The 24,370-nt window shown below is 44.1% G+C and overlaps 1 protein-coding gene across 1 annotated transcript in view; it reads right to left on the bottom strand.

Annotated features, from left to right (window-relative positions):
• The window catches only part of PXDN (peroxidasin), a 139,255-nt gene that overhangs the window by 8,868 nt on the left and 106,017 nt on the right, over positions 1–24,370 (bottom strand). The window contains exons 19-21 of the mRNA XM_045011683.1: positions 13,307–13,515; positions 7,037–7,157; positions 355–487 (exon numbers count right to left, since the gene is read on the bottom strand). Of these exons, the coding sequence (XP_044867618.1) occupies positions 355–487; positions 7,037–7,157; positions 13,307–13,515 (463 nt within the window). The remainder of the gene's footprint in view (positions 1–354; positions 488–7,036; positions 7,158–13,306; positions 13,516–24,370) is intronic.

The following is a 24,370-nucleotide window of genomic DNA, read 5'->3' as shown; positions in this document are numbered from 1 at the left end:
TATAAATTCCAGGTCTAAGCATGAAGGAAAAAGCTAATTCCATAAACAGTTTCATACATACATGGAATGCATTGCTTACACAAGGTTTTGGTGACAGAAATCAACAAAGAAACTGTATAATCTTTGTTTTAAATAAGATTAACAAAATACGCAAAAATAAACAATAATATGTACACTATGCTGTGTTCCATTTTGTCAAAAGATTACAAGATAAATTTTGGATTGAGGAATGCAAGGGAAGTCTATATATTTAAGGCCACAGAAGGATCAATATTCTTTGTAAATATGCTGTTTAAAGTTTAAAATGATTTAAATTAAATGTAAGATTAGAAAATGTTCATTACATCTTCTTACCTGATTTCTGAGACTTTTGATCGTCTTTTGCATTTCTAAAACAAATTCTCTGAAGTCATTCACCACAGGTAATTTTATATGTTCATCAGATGCTGAAGTGGCATTATTAAAATGTTTACCCTGTTTTGTAGAACTGCAACAAGAGGAAAATATATCAGGATATTCACCCAATAAATTTTCAATAGACAGGCTATTTGCATAGGGGCTATCCAAAATGTAAATTATGAATAAATTAAGTATAGGAAGCTGGTTGTATGAGTTTTATGAAGCACAACAGAACACCAGTGCCATTGTAGCAGGATATGGTGTCAGGGTAGATTAACGTATTATTCCTTATACCAGCAGGGACAGGAAGTTTTGAGGACAGAATGCATCAGTCTTAAAAGTTTTATGTCTACTATGTTAGGGGACAAAAAAAGTTGTTAGTCAATACCATTTTCATGGCATTGCCTACTATTCACAAAAGAAAAGAACCAGTGAAGCAGTTAAGCTAAACATCCAACAATAATTCAGAGTGAAAGAATACTACTGATTTACTTGTGTAATTGTAATCAGCACTGTGCTTGGACTCACTTTAAAATTTCTTCCATGAATAGACGTCAGAAAAAGCATCTGTGCTTAAAACCTCAGTCTTTGAAAATGGAACAAGTTGGTTTACTTGCCTGTTTCCAATTTCATAAGCACTTGAAGGCAATAGTGTTTTTACAGTACAGAATAATGTAGAGCCACTTGTCTATTGCCTATTGCAATTGACATCTGGCAAACTTACATTCCAAAATCATTTTAATCAGTTCAATCTTCAGTGAAAATATTGTGTAAAGACATCAGAGAAAATTGACATATTCAGTATTAATTATATCATCTAGACAGATTTCATAAAACATTGAGTAAAAATAGAGATAGTATTAATTATTAAACAATTTACCGCATGAAGCACTCGGGGCCCATGTAGCAGAGTATGCCAAACATTCCTGTTTGAGGGTTGCTGATGCCAGAGGCATCTCTGTAGTAACACAATTTTTACATCAAGTATGAATATAGCCCTTGCATCCCATTGGTATAAGTAGTTTCTACATCTCTCACTTAGCAAATTGGGAAATTCCTCCCTATTGATATTTCTGTTCTAACTAAAAAAGAGTTCAAAAGATTCTCTTTGTTACCAGGGTAGGAGAAACTGATGCTTTCTTTTTACTTTAATTTTTATGGGACTTAACTTCTTTATAGCTTTATAAATATGTGACAAAGAACTTTTGCCTGTATATTATTGTTTATGCTATGGAAATTTGTAAAAGTTGGTAAAAGTTCATGTAGGAAGGAGAACCATAATCTACAATGCTCTGCTACTTCAGGGCAACTTTTAACAGTCAAAGTGAAAGTTACAGTGTTTGTTAAGCATTTTTTATTCCTACTCTTCCTTAGTGTTATTAAATGTATATACAAGTTGTTAAAATGGCTGACATGTTGTGCAACAAATTCACTCCTTGTGTAATTTCATTAGTCTCAGTGGAGTTATTCCATACATGAATTTTGTTCAATGTTGTTTATAATTCATCAGACATACAGAAGCAGCAATAAAATGTTTTGTTTGCTGTAAGAACAAGTGGTTTTATGTGTATAGCTTGTATTTTACTAATGCAAAATTTGACAGCAGAGGCTCAGATTTCTCTGACTAGTCAGAGTAATTTTGTCCCAATTGTTTTGGGGCTTTGGTTGAGAAAGGTTTATACATATAAACACAAATAAATAATCTATGACAAAATGTATGTAAAAGCTTGTTTCTTTCAGACTCTTTCAGAATCTGAGAGGATTCCAACATCTCTGTGGGAGAGTGAGCAGATGAAGGCCTCTATTGATGGACTAGTTATAAAAGATAGTTACCTTTTCTGTAACTGGTGTTCTTTGAGATGTATTGCTCATGTCCATTCCACAATAGGTGTGCATGCTTGCCACGTGCACCAGTGCTGGAAGTTTTTCCCTTAGCAGTACTCATAGGGGAGCACTCACAGAACCCCCCTGGAGTGGCGTCTCCATGGCGTGGTATAAGGGGCACTGCATGCTTCCCCCACCCTCAGTTCCTTCTTGCCAGGGGGGGAGGGATAGCTCAGTGGTTTGAGTATTGGCCTGCTCAACCCAGAGTTGTGAGTTCAATCCTTGAGGGGGCCACTTAGGGATCTGGGGCAAAAATTGGTCCTGCTAGTGAAGGCAGGGGACTGGACTCAATGACCTTTCAAGGTCCCTTCCAGTTCTAGGAGATTGGTATATCTCTAATTATTACCTATTACCTAACTCTGACAGGGAAAGGAAGGCGGGATGTGGAATGGACATGAGCAACACATCTTGAAGAGCACCAGTTACGGAAAAGGTAATTGTCTTTTCTTCTTCGAGTGATTGGTCATGTGCATTCCACAACAGGTGATTCCAAGCTATATCTGTTGGAGGTGGGTAGGAGTTGCCTGTTGATGTAAAACATCTAGGCCATGTTGTCCGTGAGAACCCTGAACACTCTGCCCTCCAGGTGCAAGCGGAAGGCCACGCATGCCAGCCGGACCACTCGGAGCTCCTTGACGTTTATAAGCAGAGCAAGGTCCTGCGCAGACCACAGACCTTGGGTATGAATGTTCCCCATGTGGGCCCCCCAACCTAGGTCCGACGCATTGGACACAAACTCCACCGATGGGGGCCTGCCCCGAACAGGACCCCATGGAGCATGTTCAGGCACAGTGAGGACTTTGTCCATCCTGTCTCTGGACTGGGAGAATACCGAGGCAAATCAGAGCTGGAGGGGCCTCATCCTGAGTCTAGTGTGGCGAACCACATATATGCATGCCGACATGTGACCCAGGAGCTGGAGGTATGCTCTGGCTGTGGTCATGGGGAACCTTGTGACCGTGCTGATGAGCCCTTTTAAAGTCTCAAATCTGTCCGGTGGGAGGGAGGCCCTGGCTGATGTTGTGTCCAGGACTGCCCCGATAAACTCTATGTGCTGCACCGGGACTAATGTGTACTTGGTGTCGTGGACAGGAGGAGTGCCACGTGATCCCACACCTGCGATCTGGAGCTGCCCTTGACCAGCCAGTCTTCGAGATAGGGGAAGCTCTGAACCCAACGATGTCTGAGGTAGGCCACCACCACAGACATGCATTTTGTGAACACCCTGAGAGCAGTGGACAGGCCAAACGGGAGGACTGTAAATTGGTAGTGTTCCTGCCCAACTGTGAAATGGAGGAAACGCCTGTGCCCCTCCAATATATGAATGTGGAAGTACGCATCCTGCAGACTGAGGGTAGCGTACCAGTCCCCAGGATCCAGGGAAGGGATGATACAGGCCAGAGAGACGATGCGAAACTTGAGCTTTACCATGTACTGGTTCAGGCCTTGCAGGTCCAGGATGGGCCTGAGCCCCTCTTTGGCCTTCAGGATAAGGAAATAGCAGGAGTAGTACCCATTGCGTCTGAACTCCGTTGGCACCACTTCCACCTCTCCTAGGCCAAGGAGCCTTGGAAACTCGAGGACGAATAAACCTTTCTCCCAAATAAGTCCAGCCCCCTTGAGTCTTTATTTTTTGGCATAGGGGCTGGTTGGCCCTGACTCTCCTTGTGGTTGACTGACTCGACCACCAGGGAGTTGGGGACAGGGTGGGTGTACAGGTATTCATGTCCCCTGGTGGGCACAAAGTACTTCCAATCCATCCTCTTAGAGATGGGGGACAAGGAGGCCGGGGTTTGCCACAAAGCCTTTGAAATTTTCACCACCCCTTCGTGGAGTGGGAGGGCCACCCTGCCCGGTGCCAAGGCTGAGAAGACATTGAAGAGGGAGTCTGATGTTTCCTCTACCTCCTTGGCTTGAAGATTGAGGCTCAATGCCACCCTTTTCCACAGTTCCTGGTGGGCCTTAGAGTCCTCCTGAGGAACAGGTGGAGGAGGGGCCATAATTGCCTCATCAGGGTAGGATGAGGATGGGGGGTGCACTACTGTGCGTACCCACCAGTGCCGGAGGTCCCACCACTTGGTCGCCCTCTAGACGCGGAATCAGAGATGAACGCTCCACCGACTCCTTTCTGGGGGGCTGAGATAGGGAGGCTGACGGTCTCTCCGAGGTTCCGGCCACCAAGCGAGACACCACCAGGGGCTGCGTCGGGGGCCACTGGGCTCATTGGTACCACGGTGCCGGACAAGGAGTCCGGTGCCACTGCACCTGCTGTGGCACTGGCGGAGCAGGCTGTTCAGCCTGACTAGCCTGTCTCATCGAGTGATGACTATGAAGGGCTGGTGTACGAGCTGCCGCTGTCCCGGAACTGGGAGGAGCAGAGGTGTTGGGAACGGTGCCAACCATGAGACCGTGATCCTGGCATGGAGGAGGGGAGTACCACCAGTAGCAGCTGCTCAGCGATTGGCTCCAACGGGTGGATCCGCGACAGCGAGGTGCCGGCGATCGACACCTGGGACTGTGGGACTGGTGCCGTGGCGGGGTCCTGGAGCGAGATGAAGAATGGGAATGGCGTTGATGCCCATATTGCGACGGGCTATGATGGCCCCTCAGTGACAAGGACCTCCGGTGCCGTCTGTCCCGGTCTCGACGGGGCCTGCTCCCCTGGCGAGGTCTATGGTCCCTCCAGGCGAAGCAGTGCCTGGAACCCCTGCCAGTCACAACCCCCGGTGGGGGGTCAAGGACCGGCGCAGACTGCGCACGGGGCGGTCGCTGATCGGCAAACAGCATCGGGAACATTCCCTAGAACGCGAACTGTACCGATCAGGCGGTGACTCGGAGATCCAAGCGGTGGCTTGCCTCTGGACCGGGGACCCAACGGTGGTGGTGCTGCTGGAACTGGCAGAGACATGACGTCCCGAGCCACTTGCAGGACCTCCCGCATGGAAGGCACCTGGACATCTGGGGAAGTCGGCACCGAGTGGGCCAGGCTGCTCTGCTCAACCTGAGTCGGACGCCTTGAGGCTAACGGGGTTTATTGGCGGAGAAGACTTCTTCTTAGCCTTCTTGGCGTGCTCCATGGACTTGGGGCAGTGTTGACTGGTGGCTCAGAAGCCAAATGTTCCTTTCTTTCTTGGTCTGAGGCTTGAAGGATCTGCATATCTTGCAGTGATCGCTGAGATGGGTTTCCCCCAGACAGCATAAACAGTCCATGTGCAGCTCACTCACTGGCATCAGTCGCCTGCAAGTGTCACATGACTTAAAGCCCAGGGCATGGGGCATGCCCCAACCTGGGCGCACTAAACTAAACTAACATTAATCTAAACTACTTTAACTACAGGTACTACTAACTATGAACGAACAAGAGTTCAAGAGGAAAGCTGCAGCCAAGCTGGAGCAGAGCAGTCCCTGGCGGCAAGAAGGAACTGAGGGTGGGGGGAGCGTGCAGCACCCCTTATACTGCGCCATGGAGGCGCCACGCCAGGGGTCGCTAGGGGCGCTCCCCTATGGGTATTGCTAGGGAAAAAACTTTCGGCACCAGTGCACATGGTGAGCACACATACCTATTGTGGAATGCACATGAGCAATCACTCGAAGAAGAATAAGTTTTCATCCTCAAAAGGTGCCCATGAAGGTGAGGTTCTTGAGAAACTGTTTTGGGGTGTGATCGCATCTGAGAGAGAGTTATAACTGAAGAATTCAGCTTAATATCTAAATCACGGGGTACCTGGGACACAAGAAACACAATTACTAGACAAAAAGGAGACAAGATGGAATCTTATTATGCAAGGGCCTCCTTTCTTGTAGATCTGGAGATATGAACATACTATGACAGATTCTCCCCTTCTAAGTTCCAGATGCTGCAAAAGAACTAGAATCTGGCTGCTACTGCTGGTTTGAGAATTCCTCTAGAACGGGACACTCAATATCATAAAACACGTGACACTAGTTCCTACACCAACTGGAGTAAGGTGTGTGTAAGGGCAGGGAAAGGGCACATCTGGATGGAGAAGAACCCACCTCTACTTCGCCAGTTCACAGCTGGAATAGGGTCCCCTACAGTTTTCCTAAACCAGAACAGACCTTACGCTTCTGTAACTTATATCAGTGCTGGTGCAACTTGAGAATCAGGAAGCCATAACCAAAACTCTTCTCTCCCCCATTCCTGCAGTGAATGAATCTTGGCATGAGAGAATCTAGCCCATTATTACTGATTTCAGTGCTACTGCCCCAATAGTTGCCCTGCCCTGGCTTCTAAGCAAATACTAGACACTGAGGTGGGGCACATATTATCTGTAATCCCTGCTTGTGTCACTTTGGGGACAGCAGGAGTGTGGGCATTTTCCAGGCAAACAGATGCTGTTATTGACGGATGTAGAAGACCCAGATTTTCTGCTGCTTTTTCTTTGTTTTCCTCAGAAGAAATGTGAAATGTAAACAGGACTGAGGGCTTAAGTGTTATTGTTTCACATGTTGAAGGTCTTAGAAAAATTAGAGCTGGAAGGTAAACCACAGCAGAAACAGGACCTAAAGTTGACAACAACCTGTAGCATTCAATTTTGTTTTGCTTTTGAACATCTAGAAGCGTCAGAGTGAAAGGCATCATTCCCAGACTGATGGACTGGAGACTGCAAAACCTAATGTACATTTGCAGGAAATCATTCAATTTTCCTCCATCTTACACAAAAACAAACCAAAACAAACCACAAGCTTCAAAAAACCCACCCTTTTTCAGACCTTAGTACAAAATGCTTACCTCACTGTTTTGTGCATTTTCATTTTCTTCAAGGGCTTGTCCTCCTGAAAGCTATAATCAAGAGAACGTCTTCCCCGGAAGTGATATGAAAATGCATTAAACTGCCCTCTAGTTCTACAATCTGAAATAAGACAACAAATTATATGTTGGAAATTAAATTATAAATTTATAATTTTATGACAATAATAATTGTAAATAATATACTAGCAACATATAAAAAACTACAGAATTAAATCCTGTTTTCTTCAGTATGGTGGCTTATGGAAGTTTTTCTTTTCTTTTAATTAAATCTTGTGATTTTTTTTTAAATTATTCACCTAGTAGTACTAAATTATTTTTCCTTTAACTATGTTCACCTCTTTCATACATTATCAGATCTTCACACCTCCTTGTACAATTCAGACCTATACCTGCTTCAGGAAGTCTATAATTTTGTTTATAGTGTAGTTCTACTCTGAAAAGATGCTAAACAAAAACAGCATTCATCAGATCTTCTTGTATCTATTCAATGATAAGTTTTCAAACTACTTTTTCCTTCTATTGGCTTGTCACAGTCAACAGAGATATGAGAGAGCAAGATAGATTCTACAGAACCTCTCTTTATTAAAAAGATTCTGAAATTGGAATTCTGGTTACTAGTAATTCAAAAGAAGGACTTTCAAAGCCCCAGGTTTGAGTTGCAGCACTGGAAGCTAGAAAATGGAAAAAAAATGGTGATTTCCCCTCTCAAAATGACCTCTCTCCAAGTCCGAAATATCTGCAAATACTGGAGGCAGTTCAGATTTGTCCACAAAGCTCCAGGACATAGCATGCCCTTTCTTTTCTGTCTCTAGATAAGACCTTGCAAAGTTAAAAGGAAATACTCAGTTCCAAATATACATTTCTTAACACTAATCTCTTATTCCACTCTGTTAATTGTAGACGTGCCCACCAAAAGAGGCCATTGTAGAAGCACCTAAAGGACGGAAGTAATCAGATAACTAATTTTCCATTCTAGTCATAACTTCTCGCTCAGTGCGAGATATTTGAGAAGCAATGAGCAACAAAGAAAAAAATAAGAAACCAGGTGCTGCTGTGGGGACAGAGAGAGCTAGGAGTAAGGGGGAAGGAGGGGAATCCTCTCTCCCCACCATAGCCCCAGGGAGCCCCACTGCACCCCAGACCTCTCATCCCCAGCCGGAGCCCTCACCCACCCTTGCACCCCAACCGTCTGCCGCAGCCCTGAGCCCCCCTCCTGCACCCTGAATCCCTCAGCCTCACCCCTGCCACATAAATTATGTTATGTGCACCAATATGGAAGTGATGTGTCACACTTCACCTCCATATTGGTGCACATAACAAAATTAATTCCGCACATGGGTGGGAAAAATTAGAGGGAATATTGATCTGGCTCCCCCTTTTTTTAATACATCAGACCCAAGCTCCTCGTCTTTGCCTTTTTTAGGCCTTTTACCATTTAGCCCACCCCATCTATTAGATCTGCTAGCTCCTTGATTGTCACTCCCCACATTCACTCGGACAACAGAGCCACCATCAATTGCCCAATTGTCCATTTCTCTGTTAAGCATCTTTTTGCTTTCCTTCATGTTGTCCCTGACACAGGGGAAAAATTTCCTGTCAAAATCTGTAAATTTTAAAACCTGCACCGGCCATGATGCCTACAAATCATTCCCATGCACAGGGAAGGAATAGGACTTTATTGGCTGCATTTTGTATGAACTGAGGGGGGATGTGTGTATGGGAGGCCACAGAGGAGGATTTTACAGTATTTGAGGAGAGAGATGAGGTCCTGAATGAGAGATTGAGCACTAAGGATAGCAAGAAAAGGACAGATCTTGGAGATGTCAAGGTGGAAGAAATGGAATGACCTGAATAGGATGTGGATGATGGTGGTGGCATTAACAGGAGGGAAGATGAGGCATTCTGTGTTAGTTCTGAACTATGTTTAGTTCAAGACAACACCACGTACAAAGAGATGTCAGACAGATAAACTCAGATGTAGAATTGGATGAAAGGAGACAGGGTAGTGGTGGAGATCAGCAGTGACCTCTGCTAATGACTGCTGAAAATGGAATGTAGGGGTTGGAAAAATCTGTCCTAGTTTTGGAAGGGAGATATTTGTCCTTGGCTTTATCTTCTCTTCCTTCTCTGGCTGGACTTCAGTGTTGACAACCATTTTCTTCCCAAGACATTCAAAATCTCTAGAGGAAAGAACCTCTCATGCTTCTCTGTCTCTGGATTATAAACTGAAAGAGCGGTCTTCATCTTTGGAGATGAACAAAATGACAATGGAAGAATATAATAATCTGGAGTGCTTTATGGTCTCCCTCTCCAACCTCCATGTTATTTTGCTTTTTCAGGTTTTATTTTGACTTATGGGAGCCAAAGAGGATTTTTGTACTTATCCCTGAAGTATCTTTGATAAGTGCAGTCTGGTTTGCCAAGTCCCATCTCCTGCAGAAGCACCTCTTGAGGAGTTTCAGCTAGCAGTAGGGGTGCTGCAATGCAGGGATGCTGAGGCCCCCAATAAGCCACCCAGACTTCCCCTTGTAAAGCAGGGATTGGGAGCTGGGAGAAATTATGGCCGAGCTCCACTTCTGAGACTCCTAAGAGGGTCTTTTCATAGAGAGAGTTTGTCTTGCGTTCAGTTTGTTCCATTTGATGGGGATGGGAAGATGTCCCATTTAGAGAACAAAACTGGAAATAAAAGACCCCTTGGAGGGAGAGGAGAGATCGTGGAAAAGAAATTTTGCTCACTACTACCACAAATCAGTTTTAAAAGCTAGGATTGCAATGGAGTAAGCTTGAGCACTAACCAAACACACTGTTTGCAAAACGGGAGACAGAGAATCTAGTAAAGGATGAAAGGGTTATAGTCAAGCCCAGGAGCCTCATGGACAAGTCTGAACTACCTATGATATTTGCAGAATATTGGGGCAGAGGTCAAAATCTCAAAAGCATCTTTTAACTTGAAAACTGAGCAAATCAGCTATGCAAATCATTGAAATACAATACAATTTTACAAAGTGGCTTTTCAGGATTTAGCAGCACTTAAATCTAATATCCAAAGTATAACGGACACTTACTGCATGGGTTTTGAAGTCAAAGAGCAAGAGCCTCTTGGCTCTTGTTGAATTAAGAATGCTAATGTTGTGCCAATTCTCAAAAGGGCAACTAGGATGACCCAAGTAATTATAGGCCAGTTAGCCTTATAACAATCTTGGGCAAAATAATGGAAAAAATTATATGGTATTCAATCAATAAAAAACTGAAGGCTGGAACTATAATTAATGACAGTCAATATGGTTTTATGGAAAACAGGTCTTGTCAAAAAAAACCAATTTCATTTTTTGATGTGATTACAAGTTTCGTTGATAGAGGTAACTGTGTAGATGTAATATATTTAAAACTTTTGTATTGCATTTGACTTGTTACTAAACAACATTCTCATTACAATTAGCACTATTTAATATCAATAAAGCAAATGTTAAATGGATTAAGAACTGGTTGAATGACAGATCTGAAAAAGTAGTCGTCTCTGGGGAATCATCACCAAAAAAAAAGGTGTTTCTACTGAAGTTCCACAAGCTTCAAAACTAGGCCTGATACTATTCAGCATTTTTATCAATGACCTGGAAGCAAACATAAAATCACTGCTGGTATAATTTGCAAATGACTCATCAATTGGTGAAGTGGTAAATAACAATGAGGCAAGAGCAGTCATACAGAGTAATCTGGATTGCTTAGGAAAGTGGGCCCACTCAAATAAAATTCCTTTTAATGCAGCCAAATGGAAGGTCAAACATTGAGGAACAAAGAATGATCACTGCCTCGAGACTGGAGGACTATTTCCTGGAAAGTAGTGACTCTAAAAAAAGATGTAGGGTTCATAGTTGACAAGCAATTCAGCATGAGCTCCCAGAGCAATGCTGTGGCAAAAAGAATTGCTAATGGAATCCTTGGATGTCTATAGCAGAGGAGTTGCAAAGTAGGAGTAAGGAGGTCATTTTACCTCCGTGTACAGAATTTGTGAGACAGATCTAGAATACTGTGCACAGTTTTGATGTTCACGTTTTAAAAGGATGTTGAAAAATTGGAGAAGGAAAAGAGAAAAGTTAAAATCTGATTTGAGGGCTGAAGAAAATGCTTAAAGAAAACAATCTGTTTAAGCTTATCAAAAAGATGACTGAGATGTGACAATTACAATGTACAAGTACCTTCTTGGGGAGAAAATATCAGGTACCAAAGGTCACTTAAATCTATCAGAGAAAGGCATAACAAGAACCAATAGCTATAAGTTAAAACCAAATAAATTCAGATTAGAAATAAGGCTCAAATTTTAACAGTGAGAGTGATAACCACTGGAACTAACTACCAAGGGAAGTGGTGGAATCTCCATGTCTTGTTTCTGGAAGATATGCTTGAGTCAAACACAAGTTATTAGGCACAATACAGGGGTAACTGGGTGAAATTCTATATACTGGAGTACAGACTAGATAACCTAATGATCCCTTCTGGCCTAAAAACCTATAATTTACATGCTTAAAATAAAGTACGTACTTTAATCCCTTAAGAGTCTACACTGCATTTTAACCCTAGGTTAAGGATTTTCTGACCTGTGTTCACACCTAGGGCTCTGGAGTCCACACTGCAGTGCACAGACCCGAGTCAAAGTAACCCTATCTCAGTGTCTAGTGTCCCTGCCTGCCAGTGTCGACACTATAGCCCTCTGCATGTGTTGCACCATGGGAAAACTCTATTGCCCACCTTGTTTCCTAACTGTGACAATGCTATCGATGGGACTCTGGTGCCCAAAAGGGCTTATATTGCTGTGTAGACATACACTAAGAGTCTTACTAAGATTAATACTTTTATCTTTACAATACTCCTTTGAGGTAAGAAAGCATCATCATCACCATTTTACAGGTGCAGAACTGAGTGACAGATAGAATAAGCTACTTTCCCAATGTTAAGCAGAAAGTATGTGGCAGAGCCATGAATTGATACCATTTCTCCTGAGTCTTAGTTGACTACTTGAAACATGGGGTAATTGTTCCTCTGTTAAGATACTGAAAAAAGCCACAGAGGTTGAATTTGGCTAGTTCATAGCTCAAATAGTTCACCTTGCAGAAAAGTTAGGTCCTGGGGCCAGCGGCGTAGCCAGGTGGAGGGAAAAGGGGGATCGATCACAAAAAAGGCGCCACCTGCTGTGGCACTTTTACTCACTCGGCGGCACTTTTACTGACGAGGCAGCACTCCGGGTCTTCAGTGGCATCTCGGCGGCGGGACCTTCACTAGCTCTTCGGCGAATGTCTTTGGCGGCATTTCAGTGAGTAAAGAGCAGCGGGCCCGGAGCGAGTGAAAGGACCACCGCCGAAGTGCCGCCGAAGACCCAGATCGCTGCCGGGTGAGTAAACATGAAAAAGGTGCCAAGAAATTGAAAAGACACCACTTGTGCTCAGTGGGAGAGCGGCCGCTGCCCTGCTCCCCCCTAGCTACGCTACTGCCTGGGGCCTGTGACAATCCCAAGCAGCAGGTTAGAACGTCAAGAAAGTAGAAAGAAAATCCTGGGTGTTTCATTTAAACTCTAATTCTTTTATAATGATAAATCAGTAATTCTGCTGTATGATTAGTTAAGTAAACTTTGGAGGTAATCTGGTTTTGTTATTATAAAATAGAACAGCGTTGCATCTAAAAATAAATTAAATCCGGGTTTTGTTCAAGCAATCTAAGAGGTAACAGCTTTTGGTAACTAAGTGTCTGCTCCTCTGCCCTCCATGTGGAAAAGTATTTTGCACTGAACAAAACAGGAAGGATAACAAAAACAGATGCTTCCTACTTACACAGCTATAAAATTAAATACATGGATGACTTAGTACATATAAATTTAAGTATAGTGAGCACAACATTGATTCTTACATTCTAAATTTTAATCAAACTATAAAATTTACTAGAATTTTTAATGTCAGTTAGGAAAAATTGTAAGGTTTCAGTGTTTTTTATACATAAGCTGCTCATACAACAGAACCAAAACCTTAGCTATACAGTAGCTAAATCAATCTCCTGACCAGATTCCTTCTACGGGAAGGGGAATATTACTTCTGCACACCCCAAATTTGGTTTTGTAAGCACATTATCCATCTTCCTAGTTCTGCTTGAGTTAGAGTTGAATAGTAACTAAAAATCTCTTAAAATTTCTTCAAAAGCAGGCAATTTAAAATGTAACCAGAAACAAAGGATGCACTCCCAATACTCGCCCTGGATACAGACCTTCACAGCAATCTTGCCACATCCTTAGATCCAGTTTCGGAATTTCTTCACAGCTACCATAACCATGTGGGAACTCGGCCACCTTAAAGACATCACGTTGCACTCTGGTTATATTGTCAGCGTTGTCGCACAAAATTCTGGCAAGAGATGTTTGCTTGATCTGAGTCAGCTGAGGTGGACTAAATACACCAGGATTCTCATACCATAACCTGTAGTCTCACAGAAAGAAAAGTTAAGTTCTTAGATAGTTAAGACAATGGTAAATAAAATAAAAGACATACATACAGATAGAGATATAATAATCAACACAAAATAGTATTCTTTGAAAACCAGATCACCGTAGGAAAAATACACAGTTCCTAAAAGCAGATGACTTTACACTAGGTCTTAATGTTGCCTTCTAATTAGCCATGATGCCTCTGTCCACAAATCTTCCTAAGTGAACAAATTTTTTTTTTGGCAGAAAAGACAAAGCAGCCAGAGCATACTTGCAAATTAAGATGGATTTACAGTTGCTTTGCGCAAAGACACCAAAGCTTACACCTCAATTTCCCTCTCCCTCCTGTCATGTGTATGCTCAAATATGCACCAAATTCTTACCCTCTCAAGGCACCCGGACATTCCTATGTGCACACATTCCTCAATTTCCCCCTCCCTCCTGTTTCCCATTTTCTCCTGAACATACATACCCCTAGAATATCTGTCCTTCTTCCCCTCTATGGAGTACATTTGGTGCACCAGTAGTTTGTGAAAAGAAATACTTTGGGTTAATGATTTTTTTTGCTGTTTTACATAACTGAAAGTGTATCTGTTAGTAGATAAAACATACCCTTTAGTATTGTGTGCAGTTCAGTATTCTTTATTAAGAACAGAGTATGTAATTGTGTCATGTAATCAGCTGGTGGGAAGAATTTCTCCAAGATCGATCTAGCCCAAGCCTATCTACAAATGCAGACTGAAGACAAAATGTGTCATGCTCATGCGCCTTCCTAGGGATAGTTAGTTATAAAAGAAAGGTAGCTTTTCCATAACTGGTGTCCTTTGAGATTTGTTGCTCATGTCCATTCCATACGAGGGATGTGTGCTTGTTACATGCACCGGTGCCGGATGTTTTTCCTTCAGTGGTATCCATAGGGGACCGCCTCTGCCGCCCCCTGGAGCACAGCGCACATGCCACAGTATAAGGGGTGCTGCCAGCTCCCCCCACCCTCAGTTCCTTCTTGCCGGAAACTCTGACAGTGAGGAAGGAGTGCAGATTATAGAACAGACATGAGCAACACACCTTCAAGAACACCAGTTACGGAAAAAGTAACTGTCTTTTCTTCTTCGAGTGCTTGCTCATGTCCATTCCATATTAGGTGACTCCCAAGGTTCTTAAGATGGAGTAGGTAATCTAAGCGCGTTGGAGAGATGCTACACTCAGACACCCAGTGAAAGAACCTCGTCCATTTGGCCAGGTAGGTTGTTCTAGTGGAAGGCTTCCTGCTTTCCAAGAGGATTTGCTGGACCTCTTTAGAACAGGCCCACTCCTCCAAATTCAACCACACAGCATCCACGCTGCGAGGTGGAGGGGGGCAAGGTTGGGATGCAAGAGATGCCCGTGATCTTGCAAGAGCTGATCTGGTCAGATGGAAAGGGAGCAGCCACCGCTAGGTCCATCCAGGGCGACCATGATGACTTGGCCCTTGTCTCTCTTGACCTTTGACAGGACTCTGCTGATGAGTGGGATTGGCAGGAAGGCGTAAATCAGAGCACCCGACCATGAAAGGAGGAAGGCGCCGGAGAGAGAGGGAACAGAGGAAATGACATTTCCTGTTCTGTCTGGTAGCAAACAGGTCCACTTGGGGAGTTCCCCACCTCTGGAAGAGGGTCCGGACTACCTCTGGATGGAGTGACCACTCATAGTGAGAAGAAAAGGATCTGCTGAGGCGATCTGTCAGTGTGTTCCTGATGCTGGGGAGGTGACAGGCCTCTAGTTGGATCGCATAGTCAATGCAGAAATCCCACAGTCGCAGTGCCTCTTGGCAGAGGGCCAAAGAGCGTGCTCCCCTTTGCCTGTTGATGTAAAGCATCAAGGCCATATTGTCCGTCAACACTCTCACCACCTTGCCTGCCAGGTGTGGTAGAAAGACTCCGCAGGCCAAGCGTACCGCTCTGAGCTCCTTCACATTTATGTGAAACCTCATCTCCTCTGGGGACCACATGCCCTGGGTCTGGAGGCCACCGAGATGTGCTCCCCAGACAAGGTCCGAGGTGTCCAATATCAACTTGATTGACTGACGAGGGCTGTCGAATGAAACTCCTTCCAGGACCACTCTGGGGTTGGTCCACCACTGTAGTGAGGTAAGTATCATCAGTGAGATGGTAATGAATTTTCCAGGTGATCTCTGGACTGGTAACAGACCGGCGCCAACCACTGCTGTAAGGGCCGCATCCTGAACCTGGCACAGCAGATGACATACGTACATGCTGCCATGTGTCCCAGCAGGCACAGGCAAACCCTGGCCATGGTCAGGGAGAACGTGGAAGCTCCTGCGATGAGGTCCACCATCATCTGGAACCTCTCCTGCGCTGGAAATGCTCTGGCACAGGTGAAGTCTAGCACCGCTCCAATGAACTCTATCCTCTGCATTAGAACTAACGTCAGCTTTTTGTCATTTACCAGCAGGCCCAGGGATCTGCACGTGGCCTGCAGCACCATAACATCCTTCTTAACTTGGGACCTGGAGCAGCCTTTGACGAGTCAGTCATCGAGGTACGAGTAGATCTGGATACCTCGATGTCTGAGGTAAGTGGTTACTACTAACATGCACTTGGTGAACACCCTCGGTGCTGTTGCAAGGCTGAACGGTAGGACTGATAGTGGTCGGTTTTCACTGCGAAAGCGTCTGTGACCTTGAAAGATCGCTATATGGAAATATGCATCCTTCAAATCGAGGTGGCATACCAGTCTCCCGAATCCAGGGAGGGGATGATGGAGGCCAGGGAGACTATGCAGAACTTCAGCTTCTTTAAGTATTTGTTGAGGACTTGCGGGTCCAGGATGGGCTGTAGACCACCCTTGGCCTTCAGGATTAAAAAGTATTGGTAATAGTACCTTGTTCCTGTACTTGCAAGGAACCTTTTCCACCTTACCTAGCTGCAGCAATCCTTCTACCTCCTTTGCAAGAAGAGTCTCGTGAGAAGGGTCCCTGAAGAGGGACGGGAAGGGGGGGTGTAGCAGGGTGGACCCTGCTCCTGCCCAGAGGGGCTTGAAAAGCTGCCTGCCGGGGCTTGAGAGGGGTGGCTCTGGAAGCTGGGCTGAGTAAGGAAGTGGCCACAGCTGGGGCCACGCCCCAAACTGAAGCCCTGGGGCTTATAAGAAGGCAGGGAAGCCAGAGCCCAGACAGTCTCTCTCTGCTTCCAGAGAGAGATGGGCCTGGCTGCTTAGAGGCTGACAAGGTACCTATGGTGAAGCAGGGCTGGGGAAGGGCTGAGGAGCCAGGGAAGCTCCAGCCTGGAAAGCCCCAGGCTGCGGCCTAGGAAAGGGCAAGAGGTACTGGGGGTTGCAAGGGACAACCCAGGAGCAGGTCCAAACCCCTTTTGCCTGTGATGAGTGGGCCGATGCTGCAGTCTGCCCCAGGGTGTGGGGCTAGACCATGACTGTCAGTGGTCACTACTGAGGCAAAGTGGGGATAGTAGGGTGGGGGTTCCCCGGGGAGGGGGAAACCCAGTTAAAGGGGCACCGGGGTCCTGGGAGGGACCCGGGGCCGATAAGAAAACAGGCGGATCACCGGCCAGCAGAGGGCGCTCCAGGCTGAAAAAGAGCTAATTCCCCAGAAAAACCAGCGGGAGGCGCCGCGGCGGTGAGTAGCCCGTTTACAGGGGGTAAAAAGAAACTGGAGGGCATAACCCTGTGCCACAGTATTGAGGACCCAGTTGTCCTATCCAGTGTATCCACATTTTTCTTAAAGTGTACCTTCCACAGCTGGACACAGTTCTCCAGCTAAGGCCTCACCAGAACCTAGTATAGCAGAATAATTATCTCCCATGCCTTAGATATAACACACTCACTAATACATCCCAGAATATTTGCCTTTTTTGCAACTGTATCACATTGTTGGCTCATTCAATTTGTGATCCACTATAACCCTCTCCCCGCCTCCGATCCTTTTCTGCAGTACTACTACATAGCCAACTATTCCTCATTTTATAGCGATGCCTCTGATTCTTCTTTCCTAAATGGAGTACTTTGAATTTGTCTTTACTAAATTTTATCTTGTTGATTTCAGACCAATTCTTCAATTTATCAAGGTCATTTTGTAATCTAACCCTGTCCCCCAAAGTGTTAAAGAAGTATGGACTAGATGAATGGACTATAAAGTGGATAGAAAGCTGGCTAGATCGTCAGGCTCAACGGGTAGTGATCAATGGCTCCATGTCTCATTGGCAGCTGGTTTCAAGTGGAGTGCCCCAAGGGTCAGTCCTGGGGTCGGTTTTGTTCAATATCTTCATTAATGATCTGGAGGATGGCGCGGACTGCACCCTCAGCAAGTTTGCAGATGACACTAAACTGGGATAAAGAGGGACCTAGACAAATTAAAGGATTGGGCCAAAGGAAATTTGATGAGGTTCAACAAGGACAAGTACAGAGTCCTGCACTTAGGACGGAAGAATCCCATGCACTGCTACAGACTAGGGACCGAATGGCTGGGCAGAAGTTCTGCAGAAAAGGACCTAGGGGTTATAGTGAACAAGAAGCTGGATATGAGTCAACAGTGTGCCCTTGTTGCCAAGAAGGCTAACAGCATTTTAGGCTGTATAAATAGGGGCATTGCCAGCAGATCGAGGGACATGATCATTCCTCTCTATTCGATATTGGTGAGGCCGCATCTGGAGTACTGTGTCCAGTTTGGGGTCCCACACTACAAGAAGGATGTGGAAAAATTGGAAAGAGTCCAGCAGAGAGCAACAAAAATGATTAGGGGGCTGGAGCACATGATTTATGAGGAGAGGCTGAGGGAACTGGGATTGTTTAGTCTGCAGAAGAGAAGAATGAGGGGGGATTTGATAGCTGCTTTCAACTACCTGAAAAGGGGTTCCAAAGAGGATGGATCCAGATTGTTCTCAGTGGTACCAGGTGACAGAACAAGGAGTAATGGTCTCAAGTTGCAGTGAGGGAGGTTTAAGTTGGATATTAGAAAAAACTTTTTCACAAGGAGGGTGGTGAAGCACTGGAATGGGTTACCTAGGGAGGTGGTGGAATCCCCTTCCTTAGCGGTTTTTAAGGTCAGTCTTGACAAAGCCCTGGCTGGGATGATTTAGTTGGGGACTCATCCTGCTTTGAGCAGGGGGTTGGACTAGATGACGTCCTAAGGTCCCTTCCAACCCTGATATTCTATGATTCTATGATTAACCTTGTGTGACATATGTGGGTATATGCTGTTACCAGAAGTTTGGAGCCCTTATTTCTGAGTCCGAATTTCTCCCTTCCATTCATCTACATACAGACATCTGATTTACACAGTTCTGGATTCCATTTCTAAAATTTTAAGTAGGTTTTATGCAAAGGAAAAAAAAAGACAGAAAAGTGTACTGAGAGGGCTGTAACATTCACTGGCGGGTATCCAAATACTTTATTTATGATCTAAGAGTTTAAATTACCAGACTACAGTTTTGTAAGATAAGCTCTGATCCACCCTCTCTAATGATATTTTAGCAATATTTGCCTGAGGCTTTAGTTTAAATTAAATTTTATTTCATGATTCATGCTCTCTCTCAATTTTCCCTCTCTTAAGGCACCTTTTAATTATAAAAAAAATAAACTTAATTAGATAGTGGTAACTATTAAAATGTGGCTAATCATTGCCAGGTATCTACAATAAAAAGAAACCTGACTTTCTTCCCTCAAGAGAGGCAAAACCAGGCAAGACATCACAGACTACAAGTTACATCAAAAGGAGGGAAATGTGGATTTTCAGACATCAGAATTTGAGATGGGAGAGTGGTCAAATACCAAAAGGGGTGCCAGGTGCTGTAACAATAATAATTAATATTTATCCCCTTTATATTTTCACCTAAGGGCATGAAGGATGGAGTGGGCCCAAGTGTCCCTCAGTTCCTTTGTCCAGTTCAGAATCCAAGTGGTGTCGACTCCCTAGTAGAGGGGAAAGAGAGCAAGTCATGGAATTCATGTGGATAACACATCTTGAAAAAACACAGTTACTGGAAGATAAGTAACTGTTCTTTCTACCTCAAATGATTGTCCACGTGTATTCTGGTGACTAGGGAGAAGTGACCTCATAATTAGGAGAAGGTTGCTAGAAGCCTTATTTAAATCAAGACTGCAAGACAGCCTTGTCAAAGAGGACATCAAATCTTGAGGCCTCAACTAAAGAATAGCTGGGTGAAAGTGTGGACTCATCCCCATTGTAGCTGCACTGCAAATTTCTGAAATTGGTATGCTTCCCACAGAAGACAGAAAAGATCCTGAGCCCTGGTGGAGTAGGCTATAATCTAAATAACTCATAGAATTATCTAAGGCCATGACACTATGTCTACATTACGTGTGGTCTACACTAGGAAATTAAGTCGCCATAACTGTGCCGCTCAGAGGTGTGAAAAATCCACTCCCCTGAGCAACGCAGTTAAACCGAACTAACCCCCAGTGTAGACAGCACTAGGTCGACGGGAAAATTCTCCTTTTGACCTAGCTACTGCCTCCTGGGGAGGTGGATTACCTTCGCTGACATAGGTAGTGTCTTCACTGAAACACGACAGTGGCGAAGCTGCAGAGGTACTGCTGTAGTGGTTTATATGTAGACATGCCCTAATTCAATTAAATACCAGTTTAGACAGTCTTTGCGTGGATACTGCCTGACCTTTCACCCAATCGGCAAATGCTACAAACAGCCTAGGGGAACCCCTGAAGGCTCTTGTTCTTTTGCGGAATTATGAAAGAGTCCTAACCACATCAAGGATGTGCAATTTGGTTGAAGTGGGGCTAAGGAAATAAAAATGGCAGGTGAACAGTCTAACTGAAATGAAAATCTAAGATAACCTTGAAAAACATTTATGATGAAACCTAAGGATCACTTCATCTGTATGGAACACAGTGTAAAGTGGTGCATCTGTGAGGACCTGCATCTCCTTTACCTTTCAAGCTGATGTTATAGTCACTAAAAAGATCATTTTCACAGAAAGATGATATGGAATGCAAGTTGCTAACAGCTCAAAAGGGGGTCCCCATTAACCCATCTAACACTATACTCAGGTTCCAAAAGGAAGGGGGCTCACAGAAAGTGGGAAACAGATGAAATAAGGCCCCTAAGAATATAGCAACTATAGAGTGAGAAAATATGGTTTCCTCTTGAATGGGAGGACGATATTGCTGCTCGATGTACCCTTATGGCGCTGATGGATAGCTCTGAATGCTTTAGCCATATCAGATAGATCAGAATAGTAGGAATTGCGACTTCTAAGGGAGACAAGTGGCATAGTGTCGTCCAAATAAAGAACCTCTTCCATTTAGGTGCATAGGTCAATCTAGTGGAGTCCTTCCTGCTATGCACAAAAATATTCTGGACTTCAGCTAAACAGCTTCTTTCACTGACAGAGAGAGATAAGGTGGGTGAGGTAATATCTTTTATTGGACCAACTTCTGTTAGTGAGACCAGCTTTTGAGCTTACAAAGACCTCTGCTTTAGTATGGGAAAATAACCCCAAGTGTCACTGCTCTTTGTAAGGTTGAAAGCTTGTCTCTCTAACCAACAGAAGTTGGTCCAATAAAAGATATTGCCTCACTTACATAATCAGTGAATAGGTACACTTTCTCAGAGTTCATGAGATAAGGAAAGCATCTGACAAGAAGACTGTATTCAGCCTTTCCCCAAATCTCTCACCCTCATCTGAGGCAACACTGCTGATTATCCTCACCTGCAGAAGATGGTTTGCAGGCTCAAATCCTTAGCGGGCAATTTGCAGATGAGAGGGCTGGTCCAGCAGGACATTCTGAAAGTCTGGTAGAAGCAGAATTACTGGTACAATCTGTTGATGAATGCACCAATTCCAGAGATGAACTTGTTTAGCAAAGGAGGGATAATTGTATTCCTTTCTGTTTGTTGACATAAAATATTGCTGTTGTGTTGTCTGTCATTTCCTCAACTGTTAGTCCACAGCATAAGAAGAAATGCTTTGCATCCTAGACAAATAGCTCCGAGTTCCAGAACATTTATGTGAATCTCTTTGGCAGTCCAGAGGCCTTGTGCCTTGTGATGCTGTATGGAATATGGGTGACCATTTATAATATTATTGATACCAATATTACAAAATAGAAAATGAATATTACCAGGTATGCCATAGAAGGTATCAGTGCAAAAGTTATGATTTTCTAAGTTTGATAATCTTGTTTATATGTATGTATCATCTTTGTTTCATGAGTTATAAATATGTGTGATAGATCTGTATCTCAAATTTGTGCTGTTTTTCTGAGTGACATCTCCATACAGATTGGCATCAGCACTATCCAGCCTGCTTCATGGCCCATCAAGGGCCATCAACTGTACAATGAACCAACAGAGAGAATCCAGGGGCTACGCCTATGAGTCAGCAGGACATGTAGTGACATGCCTGTGGACAGAGGACTCCAAGAGCTTTTCCATGCCTGTGTGCTGTGAGCTTGTGTTTGGGATAAAGGATGTACAAGCCAAGCCACATGACAAAGGATATAAAAAGGCAGCTACATCTTCTCCATTTTGTCTTCAATCCTGCTTCTCACCTCTGGAGTAACTTCTCTACAAACTGAAAAGTTTGGAGATGTTCCAGGGGTACTTTACAAGCCAGCAAACTCACCAGTGTTGCTAAAACCTGATATATGGACTCTGAAGTCATGTGTATGTATCTGACTGCTTTGGCCATTTAACATCTCTCTTCTCTTTCTTTTCTTTTCATTTATAATAAAACCTTTAGTTTTAGATACTAAGGGATTGCTGGCAGCATGATATTTTGGGTAAGATCCAAACTAATATCGATCTGGTACTGTGGCTGGCCCTTTGGGGATCAGAAGAACATTTTGTATAGAGCATACAGTTTTAAATAACTTCTCACCTTACTGGACCTATTTGCTGATTGTGAGCCAAAGAATGGAATGCAATAAAAAGGGCTGGGCAGTCTTTTTTTTTTCCCCAGCTCCTTGATAACTTGTGGGGGGGGGACCAGGAGCACAGTTTGTGACTGGCTGGTGAATCTAACTACAGTGTTAAGCACCAGGTTTGGGAGAATCTGTTCTCCTTTCTGCAGCCTGCCCTGCCCTGGCCATTCTCAGTGTGGGTTACCATAGGCAACTTGGGTCACAGACCTGTGGGTGGTCTAAGTGGGTTCCCCACCCAAGCATGGAAGTCACCAATGTTTTGATAGGTAAATACAGCTGGAGAAATCAGTACTCCTTTGCACACATGGGAGTCCTTCCACCAATTTAATAATGAGAAGGCTTCTCAGGGCACCTGTGTCCTCATGTCCATGTGATGTATGTGGGGCAGATACACGATTTTCAACCACATTTCTATGAAACAGAGGTGAAATCTGGCATGCTATGTGGTGTAAGTGAGAAACATGCTCTAGCTAAAGTCTTTGGGTGAGCTTGCAGCTGGTTGATGAGGTCTACCTTGGTCTTGAATCTGTCCTGTGGCAGATTAGCCCTTACTGATGGGGAATCTAGCACTACCCTTATGAACTCTAGTCTCTGGGTTTGCAACAGTGATTGACTTTCCTTTTTAGATTCTGGTGTGGTGAAAAGATGTAGGACTAAGTGAATAGAATCATTCACCTGCCATGGTGATCTTCTTCAAATGAGCCAGTCATCGAGTACTGGCATACCTAGATCCCTTGCCTCCTAAGATGAGCTTGTCAATCACTTGCTGAATACTCTTGGTTTTGTTGAAAGACCAAAGGGAAGGACTTTGTACTGGTAGTGGGAAGTTCCCACTTGGAATCTTAGTTATTTTCTGTGTGCCAGGTGAATTGATATGCGAAAGTATGTGTCTTCTAAACTGAGAGCTGTGAACCATTTTTGAGGATCTAAGGATAAGATTATAGAGGCTAGAATTACCAAACTGAATTTGAAATGACGGATGAAGCTGTTTGAGTTGTCTCAAATCTAGTACTGGATGCTTGTCTCCCTTGTTCTTAGGGATTATACAATAATGGGAGCAAAACCCATTCCCCTTTTAACTCCAGAGGCTCTTCTTCCACTGTTCAGAGATTTAGAAGGGAATTCACTTCTTACCTTAACCATTTTTTGTAAGAGGAGTCCTTGAAGAGGGGTAGGAAGGGACTACAAATGAATAATACCTCACACTGTTAATCTCTAAAACCCAGTGGTTTGAGTTAAATCAATTCCAAGCCTCTAAAAAATAAAAAGGTGATTGCCAGACATGGGGGTGGCAAGAAGGGTATTGATTCTCCAAACGCTTTATATGGCTCTCAATGATGGTGTCCAAACTTGCTGCCATGAGGTGGATCTAGGGGTGCAGCATCAAAGGAAGACAGCCTCTGTGTTGGAAACTTTGCTCCTTCATTGGTGGCTCACATGACCTTTGTGGATTATAATCACCTTTGTCCAGCTTGTCCTTGTCCATCCCTCCACGAATGCAAGTCAATGCCACACCATTCTGTTTTGTTGTGAGCACATTCTTTCCATTTCTGGCCAAAGAGTTCTGTCATGGGATTGGCCCAGCATGTTTTCGTTCTGCCCAGCAGTTGCTTGTGGTCACTAGGGATTCAGTCACTGATGTGGGTTGTCCACCTATTGTCTTCCCTACGGATTATATCACCTGCCCATCTCTGCTTTGCGTCCTACATTGCCTGCACAACATCGGTCACCTCTGTACGCCTTCTAATCTCTTGATTCAGTATGTGATCATGGACCAATAACTTACACATTTGCCTTTTCATTGCTCTCTGAGTGACTGCGAATTTTTCTTCCTCTGCTTTCCACATTGACCAGCTTTCCGCTCCATACATAATTGGTGGCAGAACACTGGAGTTAAACTTCTTTTCTTCATGGGAAGTTTATTTTGTTGAAACTTC

Source organism: Mauremys mutica, chromosome 3, assembly GCF_020497125.1.
Source record: "Mauremys mutica isolate MM-2020 ecotype Southern chromosome 3, ASM2049712v1, whole genome shotgun sequence".
Taxonomy (NCBI): Eukaryota; Metazoa; Chordata; order Testudines; family Geoemydidae; genus Mauremys; species Mauremys mutica.
The sequence above is the reverse complement of the archived record's forward strand: the minus strand, read 5'-3'. Positions and strand labels throughout refer to the sequence as shown.